General features: G+C 43.2%; 1 protein-coding gene across 1 annotated transcript in view; it reads left to right on the top strand.

Annotated features, from left to right (window-relative positions):
- Positions 1-22,161, top strand: part of PRTG (protogenin) — a 70,337-nt gene extending 48,176 nt beyond the window's left edge. Inside the window, exons 12-20 of the mRNA XM_088519978.1 lie at positions 10,689-10,784; positions 11,308-11,494; positions 12,406-12,533; positions 13,350-13,520; positions 17,014-17,196; positions 18,357-18,477; positions 19,444-19,609; positions 20,611-20,715; positions 21,772-22,161. Of these exons, the coding sequence (XP_088376104.1) occupies positions 10,689-10,784; positions 11,308-11,494; positions 12,406-12,533; positions 13,350-13,520; positions 17,014-17,196; positions 18,357-18,477; positions 19,444-19,609; positions 20,611-20,715; positions 21,772-22,161 (1,547 nt within the window). The remainder of the gene's footprint in view (positions 1-10,688; positions 10,785-11,307; positions 11,495-12,405; positions 12,534-13,349; positions 13,521-17,013; positions 17,197-18,356; positions 18,478-19,443; positions 19,610-20,610; positions 20,716-21,771) is intronic.

Genomic DNA, 22,161 nt, shown 5'->3' with positions numbered 1-22,161 from the left:
AGCAGGATGTCGTCGTGTTGTGGCTTTGGGGGGACCGGTGTTCAGGAAAAGTTAGTGCAGGTCTTGCAGCTGTTGAGCCAAATCTCCTGACCTTCCAGGGAATATGTGTACGGAATATGTGCTTACTGGATGTCTTCAGGAAGCAATGGGTGTATGTAGCATATCCAGCTTCATTGCCTGGGGCTGTGTTGTCACTTGCTATATTCTTTTAATGAACTTTTCTGCAAATTCTGACACAGAGCTCCTATGGGTAACACATGCCAGCATGCCTTGGACTAAAACATGAGTGCATTGTAGAGCCAAGGACACAGTAGGGTTCTGGGAGCTTTTCTGATGATTACAAATGGAAATTTTCTTCAGGGCTTATTTTAGAAGTCCAGGACGTTGCTGTATGAAAATGTAAAAGCTAAAAAATAACCCTGCTGTGCCAAACCACTGGGGAGGTTGTTCAGCATAATCTAAATGTAATTTAAATGAATACCCTTGTTAAATGTCACAGATGTGCAACCAGTCAGAGGACCCTGTGGAAGATGAGGCAGCTAAGAGGATGGCAAGGGAAAGTAAGAGCCATGCTCGGGTATGGAGAGAGGTCTGGGGTGGATTCCAGCATTGTGGAAATCGAGGCTGGTGTCCTCGTGCCGCCACAGCTAAGGTGAAACAACCTGCAGAGCTGAGACTGAGCACTCCACAAGTGATATTAGCTGGCTTCCTTGCTTCTGCGTTTGTTAACCTGTGTGACTGGAAAATGTTTTTCCATTATATGCCAAAGTTTTAATGGGAATTTTGCATTGCAAGTAGTGTTCAAAGGCAACTTGATGCCAGCCTTTTCTTTTAAGCCATTTTTAATGCATTTGGATTTAACTTGAGAAAGCAAAGTATGAGAGCTGCCATACTAAAGGCAGTAAATGTGCATCAGGACAGCTATTAGTCTATGAAAAATGCATCAGTCTAGAAAATTTGCTATAAAACTTGTCTGCCTCCTAGATCAGCCTCCCCCTCCACATTGTATTCAGCAAATGCGTGCCAGATTTTGAGTTTGGTGAAGCAGCAGCTTGATGTACGTCTGTGAAAGCCTGCGTGAGCGCTGGTGCTGTTGGTGGTGCGCGTGGGTGAGCGTCACGCGTGGAGCGCGGGCGAGGTGTCCGTCCCGCAGACAAACCGCCTGTGACGGGAGCAAGGCAGCGCTGTGCGAGGGCCCGCGACACCTGCAAAAACACAGCTCCCTGCTGACGTTTGGGCCCTAATTACATATGCAGCTGCATATGGGCCATGTAACTAATATTTGGCTTAATAAAAATATAGCAGTGGTTTCTGCTTACACATCTTTGGTGTTTAAATAACCGCTAGTTTTCCTGTCCTGTCTGACGTGTTCCCCATGCGGCAGTTTGGAAGTGCTTTGGTACTGCTCTCCTTGTCCATCTCCGGGAGGAGAGAGCCAGGCTGAGTTTGGTGGGTTTACCTGAGGCTCTTGCACCTCGCAGTCATGCTCGCAGCAGCGCAGCTCCCGTGCTGGAGCGCTGAGATGAGTCACCAAGCCACAAATGGTTTTGCAATGAAACTGTGCACCTCTTAGAAAGTCACTGTGCTGCAAGTAATGATAGATAGTGTTTTCATTTTGCTGCACAAAAGGGTCAAAATGGCATGGGGAGCCCATGACAGCACAGCAGAAAATGTTAGTTCTGAAAGGAAATTTATTTCATAGCTTTGGGGGAAAGCTTGGGCACTCTGAATAGATCGCCTTTGTCAGTGTGGAAAAATGTGTCATTTGCAAGGTGATGCTGGATGTCGGGTGATGGGTGTGCGTGTATGTTGCTGCTTGGTGCCCGAGCAGATGTTAAACCCAAGTGCAGAGCGCTTCCCGCCTTGCAGTTAAACGTGTGTCAGCGAAGCAGACCCCTTGGTACTAGAGTCAGGCAAACTGTTTCTTTGGCAGAAGAGTCTCCCCCGTCGTAACTGAGGGGAGCTTCGTGTTGCTGCAGTGTGAGGCGCGCTGGAAGCGGCGCCCGCTTTGCCCGGTGCTGGGCTGCAGTCCCCGCTGCCCTGGCGGGCCGGGGCGCTGGGGTCCGGCCGGCGCGGGCGCCTCCCCCTCCTCAGCTCCTCTCCGGAGATGGCCTCTCTACATAATTCCATTAAAGCGATTGTGCGCCGAGGGGGGCCGAGGGGCAGCCGCTCGGCTTTCAAAGCAGGACCAATGAGCTATGCGCTTTCCACTGGGCACCAACAAAAGAAAAGGTCTCTCAGAAGAAAAGACGAGCACAAAAGATCAAAATTAGGTGTTTGTCCAGGCCCCGGGTATTGCTTTCAAGTTAGCTTTTGAGGACTCACTTTGAAAGCTGTGAGCTGAGCTAGTTACCATAAGGGTGTCTGCGCGGTTTAGAGTGTGCGCTTAGAATAATATTGGGAGAGCGCTCTTTGCTCACGTGGTTTAGCAGTTCTCCAACACACAAGAGAAACGGGGGGCACTCATCGGGCACAGCACCCGTGTTGCTCAGCTCATAGGAAAATGGAGCAAAAGTGAATTAAAAATCCTTGAGCCTGGCTGAACTTCTTCAGATGAGATTGGAGCCATGTGCGGAGCCGTGGGCAGCGGAGGACGATGCTGCCCGTGAGGGGCCGGGGTCCGCGCGAGGCTGCGGAGGGAGGCTGAGCTGGCCGCCCCTGCACAAATAAACCAGAGCCATCCCATGCCCCGGAGAGCCCGAGCGTTTAGCTGAACCAATTCACATGTGTCGTATGTTCTCTTTTCTACCCAAATAAACTTCTACGGCGCTGTACAAAGAACAAATTGCTTCATTTTCTACTTGCAGTTATTTGGTTTGCAAAGGAAAACACGTGGCTCACAGGCAGTCTTTGTTCCTCTGAACTGTTTAAAGTTACCTTTAAGTTGAAAAACAAACCACATGAGATGTAAAGTGTTGGTAATTTGTAACCGCTCAGAAACTATTTTAATCTGATATTGAGGAGTCATTATTTAAACTGTGTGAGCTAATGAAATTCCACCTCCCTTAGATAAAGAAATCCTATTAAATATTATTGTATGAAACTATTAACAATGCTCTAGAAGCTATTTATTCAGATCCCACAGGAGATTTTAATAGAAAATGTTTATTTGCTTACTTCTGTGTACCTGAGCAAAGCATAGGGGCATTTTTTAGGAAATAGAGATAAAATCCAGTGCTGCAGCTCCACGAGGGAGCAGCTCCTTTTGAGGGGCAGACGCAGCTCTGTCGTCCCCCTGCTCCCCAGCCTTGTTATGTTCTTGTTTGCCTTGATGCGCTTCTCTCTACCCTTTTGCCGAGTGTTTTTGAAATGTATTTGCTTATTTTCCTAATAAGTTTCTGCTGTATTTACATTGCTTTGCTTCAAAAGTACATTTTTAAGGATAGTATTTCTTAGTTCTCTTCCTTTCCCACCCTTCCCCCTTAATAATTCCCCTGGACCTCTGTTGCTCAGAGCAGACTTTGGCTAGCCCAGATCCGATGTCAAAGGCCGCGACCCCATGTCAGAGCGGCCCATGCTGCCGGCCTCTGCTTTGAATAATTATCCGGAGGTTATTGTGCGCTGGGGCCGGGCCGGGGGCGCGCGCGGCCCCGCGGGCCGGCCGCGGAGTAGCCAGCCGCACCACTGCCCCACAATGGGGCTCGGAGCCGGCCCCACAGCACAGCTCCCGCACAAAGGATTACATTAAAAATGGACATTTGGCCACGTCGGTTTGGTCCTTAGAGCAACCGTTTTTCCAGCCTTTTGAGTATAAGGCTGTTTTGATCATTTTAGTTGAAAAGGAGGGGAAAAAGTATTATTTAACATTTTGTAGGCATGTGAGAATAAAATTGAACTGTTTTTCTCACCACCCCTTGTGCAACTGTCTGAACCACCACAGTGGATGTCACATAAGAAGTTTTTTCTATGCACTAAATTAGACTTGGAACATTAAGTGACATTGAGCTGCTTGTTGTCCTGGATAAGAAATTCTCCAAAGTTCTGATTCCCTTAGGAACAGGAACAAAGCCCCAGATACTCTCCTTTCTGTCAATATTTTGCTTTTAAAATGCTGAGAACAGAGGTGTTCAAAACAGGAATGAAAGTGTGCTCTGTGTCCTGACTCAATGAGTCAACAGTTGATGGTAGTAAAACGTCTATTTTCTTTGGGCTCCCTTATCTATTTCTCTCCCCAAAAAGGACTTAAAAAGTCTGAAATCCAGACTGTGGAGTGCTGTCTCTCCCTTATCAGGACTGAATGAAAGGCTGCTGGAGGTGGATTCGCTCTTCTGGAAGGGGGGAAAGGGAGGGGAAAAAAGTTCTTTCATGGTCTGACCTCAGATTCTTTCTTAATTTTATCTAGCCCTGACCTGTTGGCTCTGCTCTGGCTCCTTTCAAGGCCTTTGGAGCTTCACAAACATGTGGCAGCTGAAGGAAACAATGACAGGGGGTTTAGGGGTTGCAATATTACACTCTCCTGTAACCTTGGCTAAATGGACTGTAAACAGATGCTTTCTAAGATACGTTTTCCAGAAAGTCAAAATTTTGGTTGTGTCAGCAAACACAGCTCTGTAACACTCTCCATTTAGGATTCTTCATTCTCTTTTCAATATTAGCTACAGCTGATCGAGAGGTTGCCCCAGAGTTTCTCTGCTTTAGAAACAGGATCATGGAACCTCCTGTTACATATTTTTTTGCTGCCATGAATTTATTAGGACTAGAAGATAGAAGAGTCATCTGAATACCAGTTATCAAAATCTGAATGCAGCAAGCAGTTTGTTGTTTTGCACAGGACTCATTCAAAGGCCATGTTAAAATGTGATCAGGAAATAGGCGTTTCTATGCTTTTGAGAAGGGACGTTGATTTTATAGGTGGCTGAGGGTTGTTGACTGGGTGTTCCTAGTGAACTGCAGCTCTAAGCTGAGAGGGTTTCAGTCCTGAAAATGGAATTTCTTCATTTTGTGGTAAATGTGGAAGTCCTTTTTTGCTAGGATGTTCCCCCCCCCGCCCCAAAAAAGCTCAGTTTGTGCAAACTCAGTAACTTAATAATGAAATAGTTGCATTAAAAACTACTTTACCATCTCCAAAGTGACTGCAAGCCCTTTTTTTTCCTTTTAATTGCTTTAGTGCTAATAACTGGCATTTTCATATTTGTTTAACTGCTAATGGAGGCGTTTCATCTTTGCCCATGCTCCTTCCAGCTGTGCTCACTGGAAGTCCATGAGGACACCATCTGGCAGCAGGGAGTACAACTCTGCCACATGGAAACGAGCTGCCTTGCTTGGGAGATGTTCCTTCCGCTCTCCATGTCATCTTAATCACTGGGGAAATGTCTTCAAAAGAGAGGAGTTTTTTTTTTTTTTTTTTTTTTTTTTTTTTTTTTTTTTTTCTCTCCCCTTCCTCCAAATAATGGTAGTTGTGACAGCGAAGCACCCCAGCTGAAGCTAGGATTTCTGTGGATATATTTCAGAGGCCTGTAAGGGTCAACAGCAGCACCATTTATTCTGTTGTGCAGCAGTGCCAGATTATGTTACATGCTTCTTGCTATTTGTCTTGGAGCTTTAGAAAGAGCTAAGTTTAATAGACAATAACTCTGCAAATCTGTGGAATTAATGCACTAATATACACTAAAACTAGCTCTGGTGTGGTAACATATCACCTTCATTTTCTTGTAAATGCTTTTGCTTCCAATTGTAAGTATTTACTAAATCATTTGTAAATGTAAATCTAAACCATTTTTAACTGATCAGTATATATAATTTGACCATTGAGCTTTGGAAAAGAAAAAAACAGAACATAGTGCTGCTGGATAACTTGCTTTGTAGTAGCAATTTCTGCCCTTACTCAAAAAGAGGCAGATTTCCATAGAAGCAAGGCTGGCGAATGCAGGAGGAGTCCTGACACCTCTGGGCTGCTTCAACCAGACACGGATGTTCCCCTGTGCTGCAGAGCAATGGAAGGGCCAATAAATTGGATCTCGGTTCCTTGCGATGCTGTTGGATTACAGTTTCCTGGTTCCAAGCTGTAAACAGCTGTGGTTCTCTCTCCCTCCATGCTGGGAAATGCAGTGTCTTGTCGCAAGCAGGATTGGGACACGGTAATATTTTTCTGGAGGGATCTGGTTTTAGAGTATTGACAGTGGTATCTGCTGTGAGCTTGCTGTTTGCTTCCTGGGAAACCTGAGTATAACCTTGAAGATTTCCGTTCTGGGATGTAGTAAGGCAATAAAATATAGAAGTGAAGCCTCGTCAGAACTTCTACCATATTTCAGCTACTTTAATGGTTTATTTTTTCCAAGTTACAATCCGTGTGTTAAATGATAGTTCAGCTGAAGATTTTTTTGCCGCGCTTGTGGTATTTAGCCGGGCCGTACTTCTACCCTGGGTATAGAATCTGCCTGTAGGTTTCCAGGCTGCCAAGGGGCTCCTGGACTGCCTTGCTCCGGAAGCCCCGTAGCCAGCACGTTTCCCTGCGCATTCCTGCAGGAGCGACGGCTGGGATGCGGCGTTCCAGAGGGCATCCCTGGAAGAGTGTGCTTTCCAGCCCGCGTTGCTGCCGGAGGGCAGCGGCTGCCCCCCGCATTTCTGCTAACAGTCTAGTTTTTGTGTCCTTTCCACCAGCTGATCTAATTATGTTTAAGCAATAACGATAAAAATACCCATAAAAAGCTGTAGGTGTGGTGACACTTAATTATACAACATCGTAATTTAGCCGGCAGCATTAATAAATAAATATATATATTCAACAGGAACAAATTAACTTTAAAAAAAATCATCCCGTTGGTAAATAAGCTGCAAATTCACACCTGTTTACATCATGTCGAGGGAAAAAACAATACTCAAATGCCCACAATTGCGATTGCAGTAGTTGAAAGGGCATGTGGTGCTATCAAGCTATTTGGAGAGATCACAGAAATGCAGAGGTAGAATCTAGACTGAAGGACTGGACTTGGTGTTGCAGAGGTGGGTGAATCTCTGGGCTTCCCCAGCTGCTCCCAGCAATGCTGCTTTGTGGGAGGGCAAGTTGACCCTGGCTCTGTGCTCCCTTCCTGGCTTCCCAAGCCCTGGGAGCCTCCTGTCGCTGAGAATTGCGCGTGGACGGCATATACCAAATTGGAGACTGTCAGCCCCCCAGGTGTCCACGCCATCCCCAGTCTTTTATCAGTGATTTATGTGTAAACTATGGAGGATACCTAGGCTGGTTTAAGATAAGGACGCTCCTTAAGTTTGTTTTCTCTCCAAGGAGATGTCTGGCTTTGAATGTTTGATCCAGCTGGGAAGCCGCTAGATGAAAGCGGACGTGCCGTGTTTGTGCTGGGATTGCCATTTGGGAATAAATCACATCATAAGCCAGTAAATGAACCTAACAAATAATTGTACTGATATTCTAAACAGAGGCTACTTCGGACAAGAGGGATTATCCTCCACTTTGTAAAGCAAATGATGCGCGAGTGTTTGGTGTAGCTGGAGGCAGTAGTCATTTTATTTTGCATATGGTGAAGTTTTTACCAGTGTGCAATAGTATCTCGGCAGCTATTTTGAAATGCTCTTTACTGGTGTGATACGTTTGACCTGTGAAGCAAGCTTTACATCAATATCTCTAGCTACTCAGTGTGCTGCCTTAGTTCCTTCATCTTCTTTTTAGACTAGTACCATAATGCTCAGGCTTTCCTAGGCAGGCACGTAGCTGTGGTCCCTTCAGTTACTTGTTCAGTGGCACATCACGGCAGATGGTTGTCACCCCCAGGAGCTGCTCGGATGTGGGGATCTGGCAGCCTGGAAAAATGGTGGCTGCACTTTCAGATTGAACCAGCCTGGCTACCAAACGAACTGTGATGTCCTGAGTACCAAGTGGGAAAATTCTTGCTTTTTAAACGATAGCAGCTAGTTGAGAAACTTTATATAAAGGTTCTTCTATGTAAAGATATTCAGGGCGGGGGAGGAAGTTGTTTTGTTATACAAGTGTAAGATAAGTGGTATTCAATATTGCGCTTTGTGTAACGATGTTGCATTAGTGAAGACATTTTGAAAAGGGTGGATCAAAACCAGCATTTTTCCATGAAGACATTTGAAAAAATACTATATATATATATATATATATGTATATGTATATTATTTTTCCTTTTTGGTGGGACTTAAGTATTCCCAGCATTCTGCTGTGTCCCATTATTCTTCTCCTCCCCAATCAAGTGTTAATGAGGAATTCAGGTTTTTTTTTTTTTTTTAAAAAAACACCTCAGTGAGGATAAACAGACCTCACAGGCTTCTCATTGAGCTCAGCAGGGCACTAGACCTTAGCTATTCTTCATTTCCCAGTGAAGATGATCAGTTCTGGGTGAGCACGTTCAAAGGGCACGGAGTTTTTGAAGGTGCTCGGCGGGATGATGAATCGCCGGGGCTGTCGGCCCGCGTCGTGCGGAAGTGCAGCAGGGGCTCTGCTGCAGGAGCTCGCCAAGGAAAAAAGAGCCAGTGGCGCGCGGGCAGCTGGATGCCGCTGCTGTGTGTGGAATCTCTTTAAGGTGTGCTGAATAGGACCAGGATTCGAGATTTCTCTAAGAGTAGATGGGAGAATCATGTACTATAACCGCCTCCAAAGTGTCCTTCTGACTATCTCTTGCGAGGTATCCTGCTGCTCTCCACTTTTAGCTTTGGCTTTGCTTTCTAAGACTTGCGTGCTAAATGTATGTATTCCCAACATAAGTTAGGTAGGAATGCGTGTAAGTATATATTTCTGCTCTCCTGGGGACGTGCTCTGTAATTCATCTCAGTAAGTTTTTGAGTTTGATTTTGACATATTTGGATCACTTGGTACTTTTGAGGTTTGTTTGTGGCGAGACTCAGTGCTTTTTGAGCATTGCACAGTCCCCTCCTTTCAAATGTCTGTTTTGTTTTCTACAGACTTTGAAGAGATTGCAGTGATTGAGAGAGAACATCTTATTATCTAAATCTTCCATGTTAAAAAATCATGTTTTTTTCTTAGTGTTCATCTCCCTATTTTCTCTGATTGTGATTGGCAGAAAGCAACAGACTTTGTAAGCTGTTAAGGTGATACTTTTAATAGGAAAAATGTTTCAAAACAATCATCTTAAGTGATAATTTTTCCTAGTATAAGATTTTTTATCAATTTGTTATATATGTTGTTTACTTATAGCATTAAAGACTACTCAAAAAATGGGAATAGTCTTCTCTTGCCTATTCTACCATTAATATTAAACACATCATTATTCAAATCCAAATTTAAGAGCCCTTTTTGGATGCCTATTACGAGATTTGAAAAAATAGTCTTTTAAAAATAAAATTTAAACTTAATCTCCCATTGATTTCTCATTAAAGCCTGCGTGGGTGACTCCAGCACACGCAGGTTTTTCGGGATGAACCTGGACGCCCGTGGAGCAGCACGTGCGTTGGGAACGGCGGCGTTTCGGGAAGCACCGGCGATGGTGCTGCCGGTGCCGCGACTGCAGAGGGCGCTGCCGCTCCGACCTACGCGAGGGCCGGCGGCCTTAGGAAACACCAGGGAATTAATCGTGTTTACTCCCTGAAAGAGGCTGTGTCAAATCCCAGATAAAGAACACAGCTTATTTTGAGAAGGCATAATATTATGGTATTTTAGGGCAAGGAAAATATCTAGATCAATGCTATTTTATAACATCTGCATAGACCATCTTAAAACCTTAATGGAAGGAAATGGAGTCTGTGACCCTAGCGCTGAAGGAGACCGTGTCCCAAGAGCCGCGTCAGCAGTGGGGTGAAGGCTGCCTGCAGCTGGAGGAGGGTGTCCGCGCTCGTGGCTGCCCCAACGCCTCGCGAGCTGCCGTGGCAGGGGAGGGATTGGTTGCAAACAGCCTCCCGGGGTGCAGCTGCAGACCAGCCGCCTCCGTCAGCGCGGCCGCCGTCCTGCTGCCCTCCGCCGGTGCCCGTGCCAGCTCCTGGGTGGCGCAGAGCTCCCCTCACTGTCCAGCTCCTCTCCCTGCACTAACCCTTCTCTGCGATGAAGGCCGCGGAGCTGCACCCTCCTCTGACCCGTAACAAAATGGAGGGCAGCAGCAGAGGGGGGCTCCAAGCCTTGGCCAGGGAAGGGGTCCCCGGAGCTGGGGACGCGAAGCATGCCAGGAAAGCACCTGCAAGGGGAAGCTGCAAGTGAGAGGCAGCATTAACTAGTGCTGTTCTTTCATGGTCTGTTCTCAGGGAGGTGGGAACTGAAACGTTTCCTGTGTCTTCACTGAGTCCTGTCTTGATGCCTTAGCCTTGCCCTGCTCATTCCAGCCTATTTCTCCAGGGATAAATGTTGGTTTCTCTGGAGCATATCCTCTGCTATTTGTTTCCATGGACCTTTACAGATAGCAATTCACAGATAGCAATTTCAATGGGCTGAGTAGTACTGCTACACTGTCCAGCTCTGCAGCTCTGAAAGTGTCTGTTTATTATGGATAGAAACGTGACATTAATCCTGCTCCCACTGAGATCTGCTACAAAATTCCGATTCAGGCCCCTGGAAGCAAGACTGGGAGATGTGACTAATCCCAGTGCAGTCTGCAAAGAAGGATTTGGGAAACTCGCTAGGAAAAAAACACATTTTGGGGCGTGCAGCCCATTCATTGTGGCAGACAAGTTTTTAATCAAACTTGCAGTGGAATCAAGTTATCTGACTATCTTTGGAAATCAGAAAAGCTGTATGTTCTGACTTGAGCCTTTTTCTGTCTTTGCAGATCCCAGAAGGAAGTATCATGTAAGGCTGCTGGCATATAACAGTATGGAAGAGGGTTATCAGGCAGACCAGACAGTCAGCACCCCAGGATGTGTTTGTAAGTGCCATAGCTGCACCAAGAATTCATTAGGACCTGAGATGTTTCAGGATCTCAGCAGCTGTTTTGTATGTGTTTTTAACCTATAAATAATCTATTATTTCAACTTAAAAGTAGAGAATGAGAAAAATCATGTTGGTGACAAATGCCATCCTAGTTATCCTGCATCTCTGAGACAGTCTCCTGTCTTCATGAACTGCAGCTAAGGAAAAAGAGAGTTCCCAAGCAGCAATTGCTGCCCCTGTTGAGTTGTCAGTATCATCTCATCAGTGGTGTATTATGTCCCTGGTTCCTATTTGTAGCCTTGATTTTCTTTTAACTAAACAAAGGAGTTTGCTACAGAAGTAACATATGAGGCTGTATTTGGTGTTAGTAGGGATCTCTACTAGCTTGACCTGAATTCCTAGATCTGAATACCAGGGAGGACTGAGTTGGGGGAAGATTTGGAACCTCTCTTTCAATCTTGTGAGCATCTCTATGTGGTTTGTTACATAATTCTTGCTTCTTTTTTTGTTTTAAACAGCTGTCCGTGATCGGATGGTGCCTCCTCCACCACCCCCTCACCACCTCTATGCCAAAGCCAACACTTCATCTTCTATCTACCTTCACTGGGGTAAGCCTGCCTTCACGTCTGCCCAGGTCATCAACTACACCATCCGCTGCAACCCGGTGGGACTGCAGAACGCTTCTCTGGTTCTCTACCTTCAAACGTGAGTGCTCTGCTACACAGGAGTCTCGTTTTTCCTATTTCCTATTTCCTACACGTCCACCTCAGTTTTTACTGGCATCTTTTAATTGCCTTTTACTGTAACACCGTGTACCTGCCTTTGAGGACTGTGTGTTTCACTCTGACTGCCAATTCTGTTTATGGAGTTATTTTAAGTTTTAATCTTACCTTGGCTACTGTATCCTTAAATTCACCCTGCTATATCTGAAAACAACATTTTGCCCTAGAGTTAAAATAGAGCAGAACATTGACTCTACACATTTTTTTAATATATACACACCATTGATTTTTGGAGCAAATACTAAATTGCAGCATTTGAGTTAATTTTACAGTTTATAAGTTATGAAATGTGGTTGACTACAAGATGAGTAGGAAGCTTTTACATTCTACAGAGAACCCCTAAACATGGGGCGATAGAGGCTGTAAGTGCAAGGGCGGAATTGCACACACACAGCCTTTGTACTGTGAACTGAAAAGCAGATCCAAGCATAGGCAGTAGAGCCAACAGCTTGTGCCCTTTCAGCTGTGGGTCTGGTTGTAGTTGAAGCATTTCTCTAGCTTAAGAGGCTGTGTGCTATGGATGGATGGTAAAGGCTGGGCTGGGGAGACCTTAGCTCTCTGGGCCGTGACGTTCTTGGATTTGCTTATGCCTCAACTTTGCACAAACCTGAGCTTAAGGTAACATAGCAAATAGTGTCCTCCAGAGAGCTCCAGAGTTAACACAAGTTATCAATGAATGTTTTCAGGTAGACAGTGCAGATGACCTGTGTGCCTCGGCTTTGTCTTGTGTTGAACTGACAGAATCACTTTCCATGTCTGAGGGATCTCATGCAGGTTTGGGATCATCAAGTCAACTCCTCCTGTTAAATTTCCCTTATTCCTTCTTCTGCACAGGTCAGAGACTCACATGTTAGTTCAAGGTCTTGAGCCAAAAACCATGTATGAATTTGCAGTTCGGCTGCACGTGGACCAGCTCTCCAGTCCCTGGAGTCCAGTGGTCTACCATACTACTCTTCCGGAAGGTATGGGCACAGTTGCCTCTAAAAAAGAAGTCCTGTAAGCCAGTGGTCTATAAACAGTTGCTTTATTAATTTGAAGCAGTCTGAAGAAGAGAAAAGTACTTTCTTTTGAGATAGATATTGCTATCCTCAAAGTAAGATAGAAAAATGCTCTTGGGAAAATCCACATGGTCGGGAACAGTGAAATTTTAACAATGGGCACAAAATCAGCAATCGTTTTTATATGAAATGCTGTATCCTTACACCATTAGCGACAGCTGAATGGAAATAACTTTAGTAAGAAATTTAAAATGTGTATTAAAGAGGTACAGTTGATTCTTAAGCATATACTAAAAAATATCTTTTAAAAACAGAAGTTTTAGAAACTGTAAGACTATTACACATGCATTATCCTTTCTGTTACCCTTGCTGCTGATTTGCTGCTTTGTCAGCATGATCAATGAATATGAAATAACTTCAGTTCCATATTCTCGGCATTGGGATATTTGGGAAAATCATTGCGTTTGCTTTTTGTCAGTATCTCTTTTCCCCTATAGTTGAAGGGAAAATATGAAACTTTTATAAACATTTGATCATTTAGAAATGAAATTGATTGAAATCATCATTTATAAAAATAGGAATGTTTACAAAGTCTAAGCTTTGACCAGATCAGAGTTAACAGGAGAGTGTTTGTTGAGAGGTGCTCAATAGCTGTTTGTTTGTATTTGTTTATCTGGGATGTAGCAGTAGCCATAGGGTCTGCACATCAGTTTCTTTTTGAGCAATTTAATTGCATATAAATTAGCTTAATCTAATAGTATTGTGTTACTGTCCTCACAGCACCATCTGGCCCTCCGGTGGGAGTGAAGGTGACTTTGATAGAGGATGATACTGCTTTGGTTTCCTGGAAGCCACCTGACGGTCCTGAAACAGTTGTTACACGATATACTATCCTCTATGCATCCAGGAAGTCTTGGATTGCTGGGGAATGGCAGGTGTTGTACAGAGAAGGTAAAATAAAATCATAAACGTACAAACTGCACAAACAATGGTGTTGCTTGTAAGATGCTCTGTTACTTTCAGCTCCCCTGGACTACAATAAAAAACAGAATCATAAATGTTCACATAAAAGTTATAATTAGTTTGGAATTATTCCCAGGACTGTGATGAAAATGCATTGAAAAGCAGCTAATACTCAGAAGGTAAAGGGAGAGGAACTGTATTGCTTTGGAGCTCAGTAGTACATGTGAACTAAAATGTCTCAAATCCAGTTACATCCATGTTAGTTCTGTTGTGATAGTGATTGCAGTGGTTTCATTTTGTAAATGCACATCTGAAGTCTCTGGGATGTCTTTCTCTCCAGAAATAAATTTATAAATTCGGCTGTGTGGGTTTATATGTTTCTTTCAATCATGGCCAATCTAGTTAGCTTAGTTTGCTTGATGAACTTTCCCCTACCCGCAGCAAATAGCTCTGCAAATTCAATTTAGTTCTCTGGCTCTGCTCTACAGCTGAGCCTGGCTAGCTAATCTAACAGGAGCTCAGGTATGTTGATGTGAACTGCAGTCGCATCTTTTTGATTAGATACAGAAATAGTCCACATTTTTATAGACATTTTCTAGAATAAAGTTACAAGCTTAAGAGCTGCTTCGGGGGAGAAAAAAGAAAGAAAAGAAAAAGGCATATATTCTTAGGCTGGTTTTCAAAATACACAGAAGCAGTATAATATTCTATTATTGCATTAAACCACAGTGGGGAACTCACTGTTACACAGTAAAATTACATCCTGAGTAGCTTCTTAAGAGACTTGCCTGGAAAGAAATACAATTTTGTTGTTTTGTTGCTGTTTCATAGCTGAAAGCTTGCTTGGCAGCAGAGCGATGCTTTAAATTTCCTTTACAGAAAATACACAATACTTAGTGATATTCAAAATGATTCGCAGAGGAAAAATTCTTGGTATCAATGAGTTCAAGGATGGTGGTTGTCCCTTATGCTGCTCTTGAAGAGAACGTGAGGGCCCACAGCCCTTTTGAAAGGTGGCAGTTCCTTTTGCTTTGGCTGGGGTAGGGTATTGCTTGTCTGGCTCTGCTCAAGTAGTAATTGTCAGCTGAAGAAAATAACAGAAAAAGGACTGATTGCTTCAGCAAAATTTATGAAAATTAACTAGCCTTTAGGTGAATTCTAACTACAAGGGGGAAAATAGTTCATGGTTTCTCTCTACTAAAACAATGCAAGTAAAAAGTGACCTAATTTCACATTGTTGTATTAACCCATTTAACATTAACTTTTATGCACTAGAAGTATAGCAGATTTAATCTTAAATTCACAGAGAGCTTGCATTTGAAGAATAAATACTGTAATTATAGCACAAACATGCTGTATTTGTCGTATGAAGCACAGCAGTTAAATTGTTGTTTCAGGCATATATTTCAGCTTAGCTGTGATGTGAAAGTCTGAACAGCATCTCAAACAGCTTTTTACCAGAGGTATTTCAAAGGAGGGGATGGCAATAATGATAAACATTTTCATGTGTTCCCTTACTGACAGTGTTGGAGGGAATGGGCAAATAGAGAGCTATAAATCTCAGTGCATTACAAAGTTGATCAACTTTAGAGTCACTCATTCCATATTCTGACAGCCCTATCGGGGATGGAGGCATGACACACAATTTGAGCATCTTGACACATGAGAGCAATCAGTGGAGCTCTTAGTTAAAGGAAGGGTAAAAAGCTCAGGATAGAAAATGAGTGTGTAGAGGAGGACTGGACAAATACTGTAATAGAGCCATGACATTCCCTTCACAGGGAGCTGGAGATAAGAGTAGGGCTTGGGGTTTTTTGTTTGTTTTAATGCATTTATTCTGATAAGATCAATTAACCCTATGTGATAAATGATATTGCTTTATTTTGACATTAAACTTGTCCCACAGATTATTTCTGAAATCTTAACCTCATAAAGTCCCCTGAAAACCAAAGGAAAAAAAAATCCTAGTTTAGGCTTTAGATTTCCTAATGAGATTTCTACCAATGCACCAACTTAAAACCTAAACCCCTCTCATCTGACCAAGCTTGTGTGGGATTTAAAGTGAACCTGCAGTTTGCTGCTGCTCCGTGATGCGAGTGATCTGCCATGCAGCTCCCCTCTTCTCCAGCTCCCTGCAAGTGGATAAGAAGTTATGGCCTTGGCGTGCCCGATGGGCAGTAAATCAGTACAAAGCCACTGCGTGCGGTAGCAGCGCAGCAGATTGGAAAGGAGCTGGTGGGAAGAGCCTCTAATATTGAAGCATGACTTTTTGCCCTTGCTGGTGCTAAATATTACAGCTCCTTTGGTTACAGATACCTCACATTTTACTTCAAATGCTTTCAGCTAATGGGTATTTTTTATGGAAGAGCTGAAATAGCTTTTGAAGTAGCTTCCCTTTTGCCAAATGTATAATCTTTTCTGTCAACAAAGCAGCCATATATTTTATATGCTCCCATGATGCTATGAAGTCTGGCTTCTGAAAATGATTTGAAAGCCGGAAATTTAGACTGAAATCTGAGAAAGTGAACAGAATATGTGAAAGAGAACAGGGGGTAGATTTGATCCTATAACTGCCACTGTTTTGGAAAGAAAATAATATATTTCTACAGCAAGAAGAAACACAAACGTTTTAGAAAGCAATTGGAATTTTAAGCAGCAATCTGCAGTCCCTGGACAGGCAAAGCTCTCACTGACTCAAGAATAGGAGTTTTGCTTGTGTAAGGACAGTATGAGCGAATCCTATTTATGTTCTTAATCTGTTTCTCTTGCCTTCAGGGATTTAAGGAAATGAATCCTTAGCATGTGAGGAAAACATTTTCCATAATATTTTTAGTAGCACTGCTTAGATGCACAATAATCAAGCAAGCCTACACAGGTCTAAATAGAGTTTAATTTAGTTTGAAAGTGCAGTATAGTGTACTCCAAATCTCTTCTGTCCATTTTCCCAAATAGACCTGAAATTTGATAAACTAAACCTTAATTATTTTGTTATGATGATTTATATTCACATTCATGGTGCAGTATGATTGCAGAAGCGGATTTAGGAGGCACAGAGATTAATATAGGAGTGACTGAACATCCTGCTTTCTGTGTCTGAAAGTCTGGTTAACTCCTGAGGTGCCACCTTACACACATGGTCACAGCATTAACACTGGCACGCTGCAGTTCAGCTGGGGCTAGATTTGGGGCCAGGTTGCTGTGGAGAGTAGCCAAGAGACAAGTACTAGTCTCTTGATTTTGCACTAGGCCAGCACCTCTTTGCACCATGCCATGTTCAAGCAGTGGAGAGGGAAGAGCCCGAAGTGATCAGCAGCCATTCACAGCTGACTGCAGAGGCAGGTTAGAACATGTAGGAGTGACCATGGTCCTCAGACAAGAACTGGACGTAGCACTGGGAAGGATGTGTAGGTCCCAGTGCCTACATCTCAGCCTTTCCCACAGCATTTGTCTAACTGGAACTGCTTGTTACATCCTTCCATAGGAGCAATGACCATGGCTCTGCTGGAGAACCTTGTAGCAGGCAATGTCTACCTGGTCAAAATAGCGGCCTCCAATGAAGTGGGAGAAGGACCCTTCTCAAATGCAGTGGAACTTGCTGTCCTGCCAAAGGAGACATCGGAGTCTAATCAGAGGCCTAAACGCTTGGATTCAGGAGATTCCACAGGTCAGTAGTGATGTTTTAGTTACCATGTAACTGTTTCCTGGACAAACCATTCTGCTTTTGGTGAGGCAGTCCTAACAGCGTGGTGCTTTTTCTTAAATGAAGCCAGTTTGAAATTTCACGTCTCAGGACAGCTCAGCGCTGGTTTCATTCTTTTGCTTAGAAGTTTGAAATTTGCCTTTGTAATGAGAAAATTGGACTATTTAGAGTCTTACATCAATGCCAACTTTGCAGTCACTCTATTCAAATATTTGCTATAGTAGGTCCCCTATTTGACTTAAGATAGCAAGTATCCCTTAGCTGGTGAGAACCTGACAGCCCAGCAGAGATGAGCTGGCATCTCAAGTAGGATTGCTGAAATTTTTGCTGGTTCTTGAAGCAGCCCAAGCCGACCTGTCAGGCAGTGATTTACTGGCATATGTTTTCACTGAAGAAGTCAGCCCACCTGCAGTTCTCTGGAGAAAACTGTGCATTACCTTGAGTAAATTTAGATAACTTCAGTGGTTTCTCCGTGTAGGAATGGAATAACAAATTGCCTTTGTCACAGAATAGGGTTTATCTGAGTGCCTTCTCACTGTTTTTAAAGCCATTTAGGGATGGAAGAGCTAGTAATTATTCAGGTATATTCCCCTTTCAGCCTTTGCTTGTTGCTACACACTGAACTGTGAGTAAAGCACAGAGATTTTTCTTACTGAGTTTCTCTTCCATCCTGAAATTCAGTGGTATTTTAGGCCTGGATAAGCAAACAAAGTAAGGCCTGCAGGATTAGATCAATAGGCATAAGAAGTCAAAGCATAAAAACAACTGAGCCCTCCTAGGGGACAGTGCCTGGAATTGCCCAGGGCTCTTCGCTTTCTTCTCTAGTAGCACCCCGGGGCCAAGGCTGGAGAGAGCTTGCTGATGCTGTAACGACCAGCAAGGTGTGTGCTGTGGGGCAGTCCCTTATTCCCCTCCCAACCTGCGGCTGCCTACGCTCCTCTGTCTGTGTTACAAGTTTTATTTTCAAAATTGGCAAAATGTATGACAGAGAAGGTCTGGAAATTGCATTAAAAGGAAGCATTTGTCCTTGTGGTTGTGATTGTAACCCTGTTCATTTCCTGAGCGGGAGCAGGGAGGAACTGTTCATATTTACTGAGCCTTTCCATGTTCTTTTTTCACTATAGCTTATTCTGACTATTACCATCTGGACCAGAAGTCAATGACTGGCATTGTTGTTGGAGTATGCATAGCCTTGACCTGCATCCTTATTTGCATTCTGATCTTAATCTATCGCAGTAAAGCCAGGTATGCTTTTGTTCTTGAAAAGTGACCTCTAAGTTCTGCTCCTGTATGATTACAAGTCACTCGAGACATGCCTTCTCCTCCAGAAGCTCTAAGTTCTCTGAAGCTCTCTGTGTCTTCACCTATTCTTATCAGAAATGGTAACAAAGCCCCAGGCTTTTTTGGTTGTTCCTGCACCATCCTAGACCCCACTACAATGGAAAGAAGGAAGAAGCAGTAATCGGTAGTGCTTTGACAAGTAAATATGAGGCAGGCATCCAAACAGAACCCTTTCAAGTCAGATAAGCACTCTGCTTTGCATCATCTGTTTTGTTTTGTTTTGTTTTTCCTGCATAACCCTCTGGCCTGCACAGTCTTGGCTTGCAAGACATTAACCCCTTGGTACTGCTGGAGAAGAGCTCCCTCCAGCCAAGGAAAGAGGGGACATGAAGCAGTTCCATGATGCAGTTCCAAAGCACTGGCACAATTCACTCTCTCTTTCCCTTCTTACAAGCTGTTATGGAGCATAAACTGGTTCAATGACTTTCCCCATAATTTGGGGATCAGAACAAATACATGATCTTTGCAAAAAATAAACAAAACTGCCTGGAAGTATATTTTAATAACAAGAACTTTGTAGGACACATGCAGGAGAAAGTGTGGAGGGGGAAATAGCCTCTATATAGCATGGCAGAAAGGCCTTAGTGTTGTTAGTGGTTATATCTTCCAAGTAGTATTACTGATCATGAAAATTCCTGTCTGCACATAAGCTATTGCCTAGTCTGTTTGATTAACTGAAAACAGATGTTACTTTTTTTTCACAAGGAATAACATTTAAATTTCAAGAGAGTTAACACTATCATATAGTAAAATGTAAATGTCAAAAGTATACCAATATTGCCAGATTAATAATAGCATTGCAGTTTTACCTTTAATTTTATGCATTTTTTTTCCTCTGGGTCAATTTTATTTTTGCTTAACATTGTGCAGGAAAACATCTGCTCCTAAACCTGTGCAGCAAAGCACTGACCAGCTGTCACATACCAGCATCTCATTAGCCAGTGCTAATGAGGTGGGGAAGAGTATTGAAGGAATTGCAGAGAATGAAGAATCACTATTGCCAATGATAGTGGGAAACAGCTTCATCGATGCTAAGGTACTGTGAGCTTAACGCATTGCCAAAACTGAGATCTTTCATTGTAATTCATCACTATTACTTATGATTTCTTACCAAACTTATCTAAACTACAAACTAATGGCAACTTTATTAATGTGACAGGCACAAGCGTAGCAACCCCACAGTCAAATTTTCAAGACTCATTTTCAAGTTCAGCCAGAGATCTACTTTAATACATTTGTCTTACACTGTGCTCTGCAGATTGCCAAGTTTGCCGCTGGCACAGTGTCAAAGGATAAACACTCCATAGGCTCGCAGCTGTTAGGAGGTCCCTGCTGGCCCAAAAATTTTCTATTATAACACCAGGAAATAGATGAGGGCCCTTTTCAGCACCTAGACAAGTTAATGCTTCACTCTAGTCAAGTATGGCACTAAACAGATAATGAAAGAAAATATCATCTTTTCTTTATTTTTTTAGTAAGATAATATCTTTTGTAAACTTGTACTTGTTCAAATTGTAATATAATCTAGATGACAGGATGTGTCAGTGGATCTGTAGTCCCTTCCTGTAGAATCTCACAGTCCAAGTGTTCAGTCTGATAAAAACGCAAGTCTGCCCTACATGCAGACTTAGTGATTAGAGGCATATTCCATATACATTGCAAACCTGAAGGGAGCTGTTCCCTGGGGATATTTGAAAGAACTGGAAATTTGTGGAAAAGAACCCCAGTGGAAACACAAACCCTGTGTCAGTAAATGGTCACATCGTAAGTAGCAGAGTAGGAGCAGTGGTGGAGGGCATGTTTCGGTAGGGCATGCCCTACCCGTTGCATCTGCCCTGTGCATTTGCCAGGTTGAATAGATCTGGTCTTCTAATCATTTTAAGCAGTAGAAAAACACTGAATCAGTATGAATACACAAAAACTGTTCGAGCTGTGAGATTTCCCTTGTCTCCCTTTTGAGCTTGGAGCTGATGGGTAGGAATAAAAAATATTTTCATATATCTTAGATGTTTAGTTTGCTTTCTTTCTCTATTGTAGGGAGGATCTGATCTGATTATCAACAGCTATGGGCCTGTCACAAAGGCCAGCTGCAAGAAAAGGTGGCTGTTCTTCCCAGATATGAAGAAGGTGAAAACAGAGGAGGTAACTGGTCCAGGCAGAGTTTCCTCCTGAGTTTGTAAAGAGGAATCTTAGTTTTCTATTTATTGAAAAGTATAATTAGCCACCTAAACTTTAATGGATGGTTTCAGTGGCATTAAGATTGATGTAGCAAAGTCTTCTAGCAAAATCATGTGAAGAAGTTTTTCATTTCCTGCCACATGTTGTCAGATATTGTAGCTTTTCACAGTTAGCTGATTGCCTGTGCTCTCTCAGTGAGCAAAAGGATTCCTGTATACATCTGCAGGGGCTCAATATACATATGGGTTGAACATATATTTCTAAAAACAAATTAAACAGAAACATATGAAGACTCCCCCACTACTGTGACAACTATAACCCTAAGTTTGTCGAAGAAAAAATAAAAGAGTGAAATGAAATGATTAACACAAACTATCGAAGGATTTTGGAATCTGAGCAAAAAGTGTCTGGCTTCTGAAACTGTTGATCTGGCTGAACCTGCTATTTGCATGAAAAATACAGCAGCTTAAAAATGAAGTGTTAAACCAAATCCTGAACATTGTCATGCAAATTCACACCCACTAGGCATCTAAAATATGTTTATTGAATTGTAACTTGTATTGTACTCTTGTATATTTAAGCAATAGGAAGTCTTGCTATTCATGCTGTGAATTCATATTTCAAAATATTTGCAGGAGCATCTGTGTATTTCCAGTGCCTCTCTGAACAAAATATTTTCTATCATCCAAGAAGTAATGCCTAAAGAATATGTATGAGGAGATGGAAGAGAGCTCTACGCAAGTGTGTTTTTAAAATACCAGACAGGTCTCTCTAGTGAAATCATTCTTGGTTAGCCATGCTTGGCTGGAAGGGATTATTTTGTCTAGCGTGAAAGAGAAAAGTATAAGCAAGACTTGAGACTGATTCTTTTTATCTTCATGTAGGAAAGCCCAAATTGCTCTTCCAAGGCAATGTTGTTGCAGGCCCTCTGGCACATATACGTTAGGCAGTGCAGTGAAAACTCAAATGATGGCGCAGGTTTACAGAGATGGAACAGTCTTTTTCTCTCCTCTTTTTCAGCCTCAGGGAAGATTTGCCCAGGCAGTGTGTCTGTACCAGCCAGGCACCACTGTGCTGATCAGCGAGGATGACTCCCCCAGCTCCCGCGGCCAGCAGTCGAATTTCCAGGTGCCATTCAGTGTTGTTGCTGATACAGAACATTCAGCCAACAGCGAAGGAAGCCACGAGACCGGAGACTCTGGGAGATTCTCTCACGAATCCAACGATGAGATCCACCTCTCTGCTGTGACTGGCAACACCCCTCCCACCACCGCTCCTTTTGAAGGCAGTGAGTCGGGCACGAACGTGATGAACCCTGCTTTAAGCAACTGCAAAGAGTGTCCCCTGCCATTCGCTGCTGACCAGCCGCCTACCTCACCTCTTCAGATACAGTCTGCAGTGCACAACTGA

This window comes from Tinamus guttatus, unplaced genomic scaffold (genome assembly GCF_059628265.1).
Source record: "Tinamus guttatus ecotype Peru unplaced genomic scaffold, ASM5962826v1 Tinamus_guttatus_pri_ptg000004l, whole genome shotgun sequence".
NCBI classification, from domain to species: Eukaryota; Metazoa; Chordata; class Aves; order Tinamiformes; family Tinamidae; genus Tinamus; species Tinamus guttatus.
The sequence above is the reverse complement of the archived record's forward strand: the minus strand, read 5'-3'. Positions and strand labels throughout refer to the sequence as shown.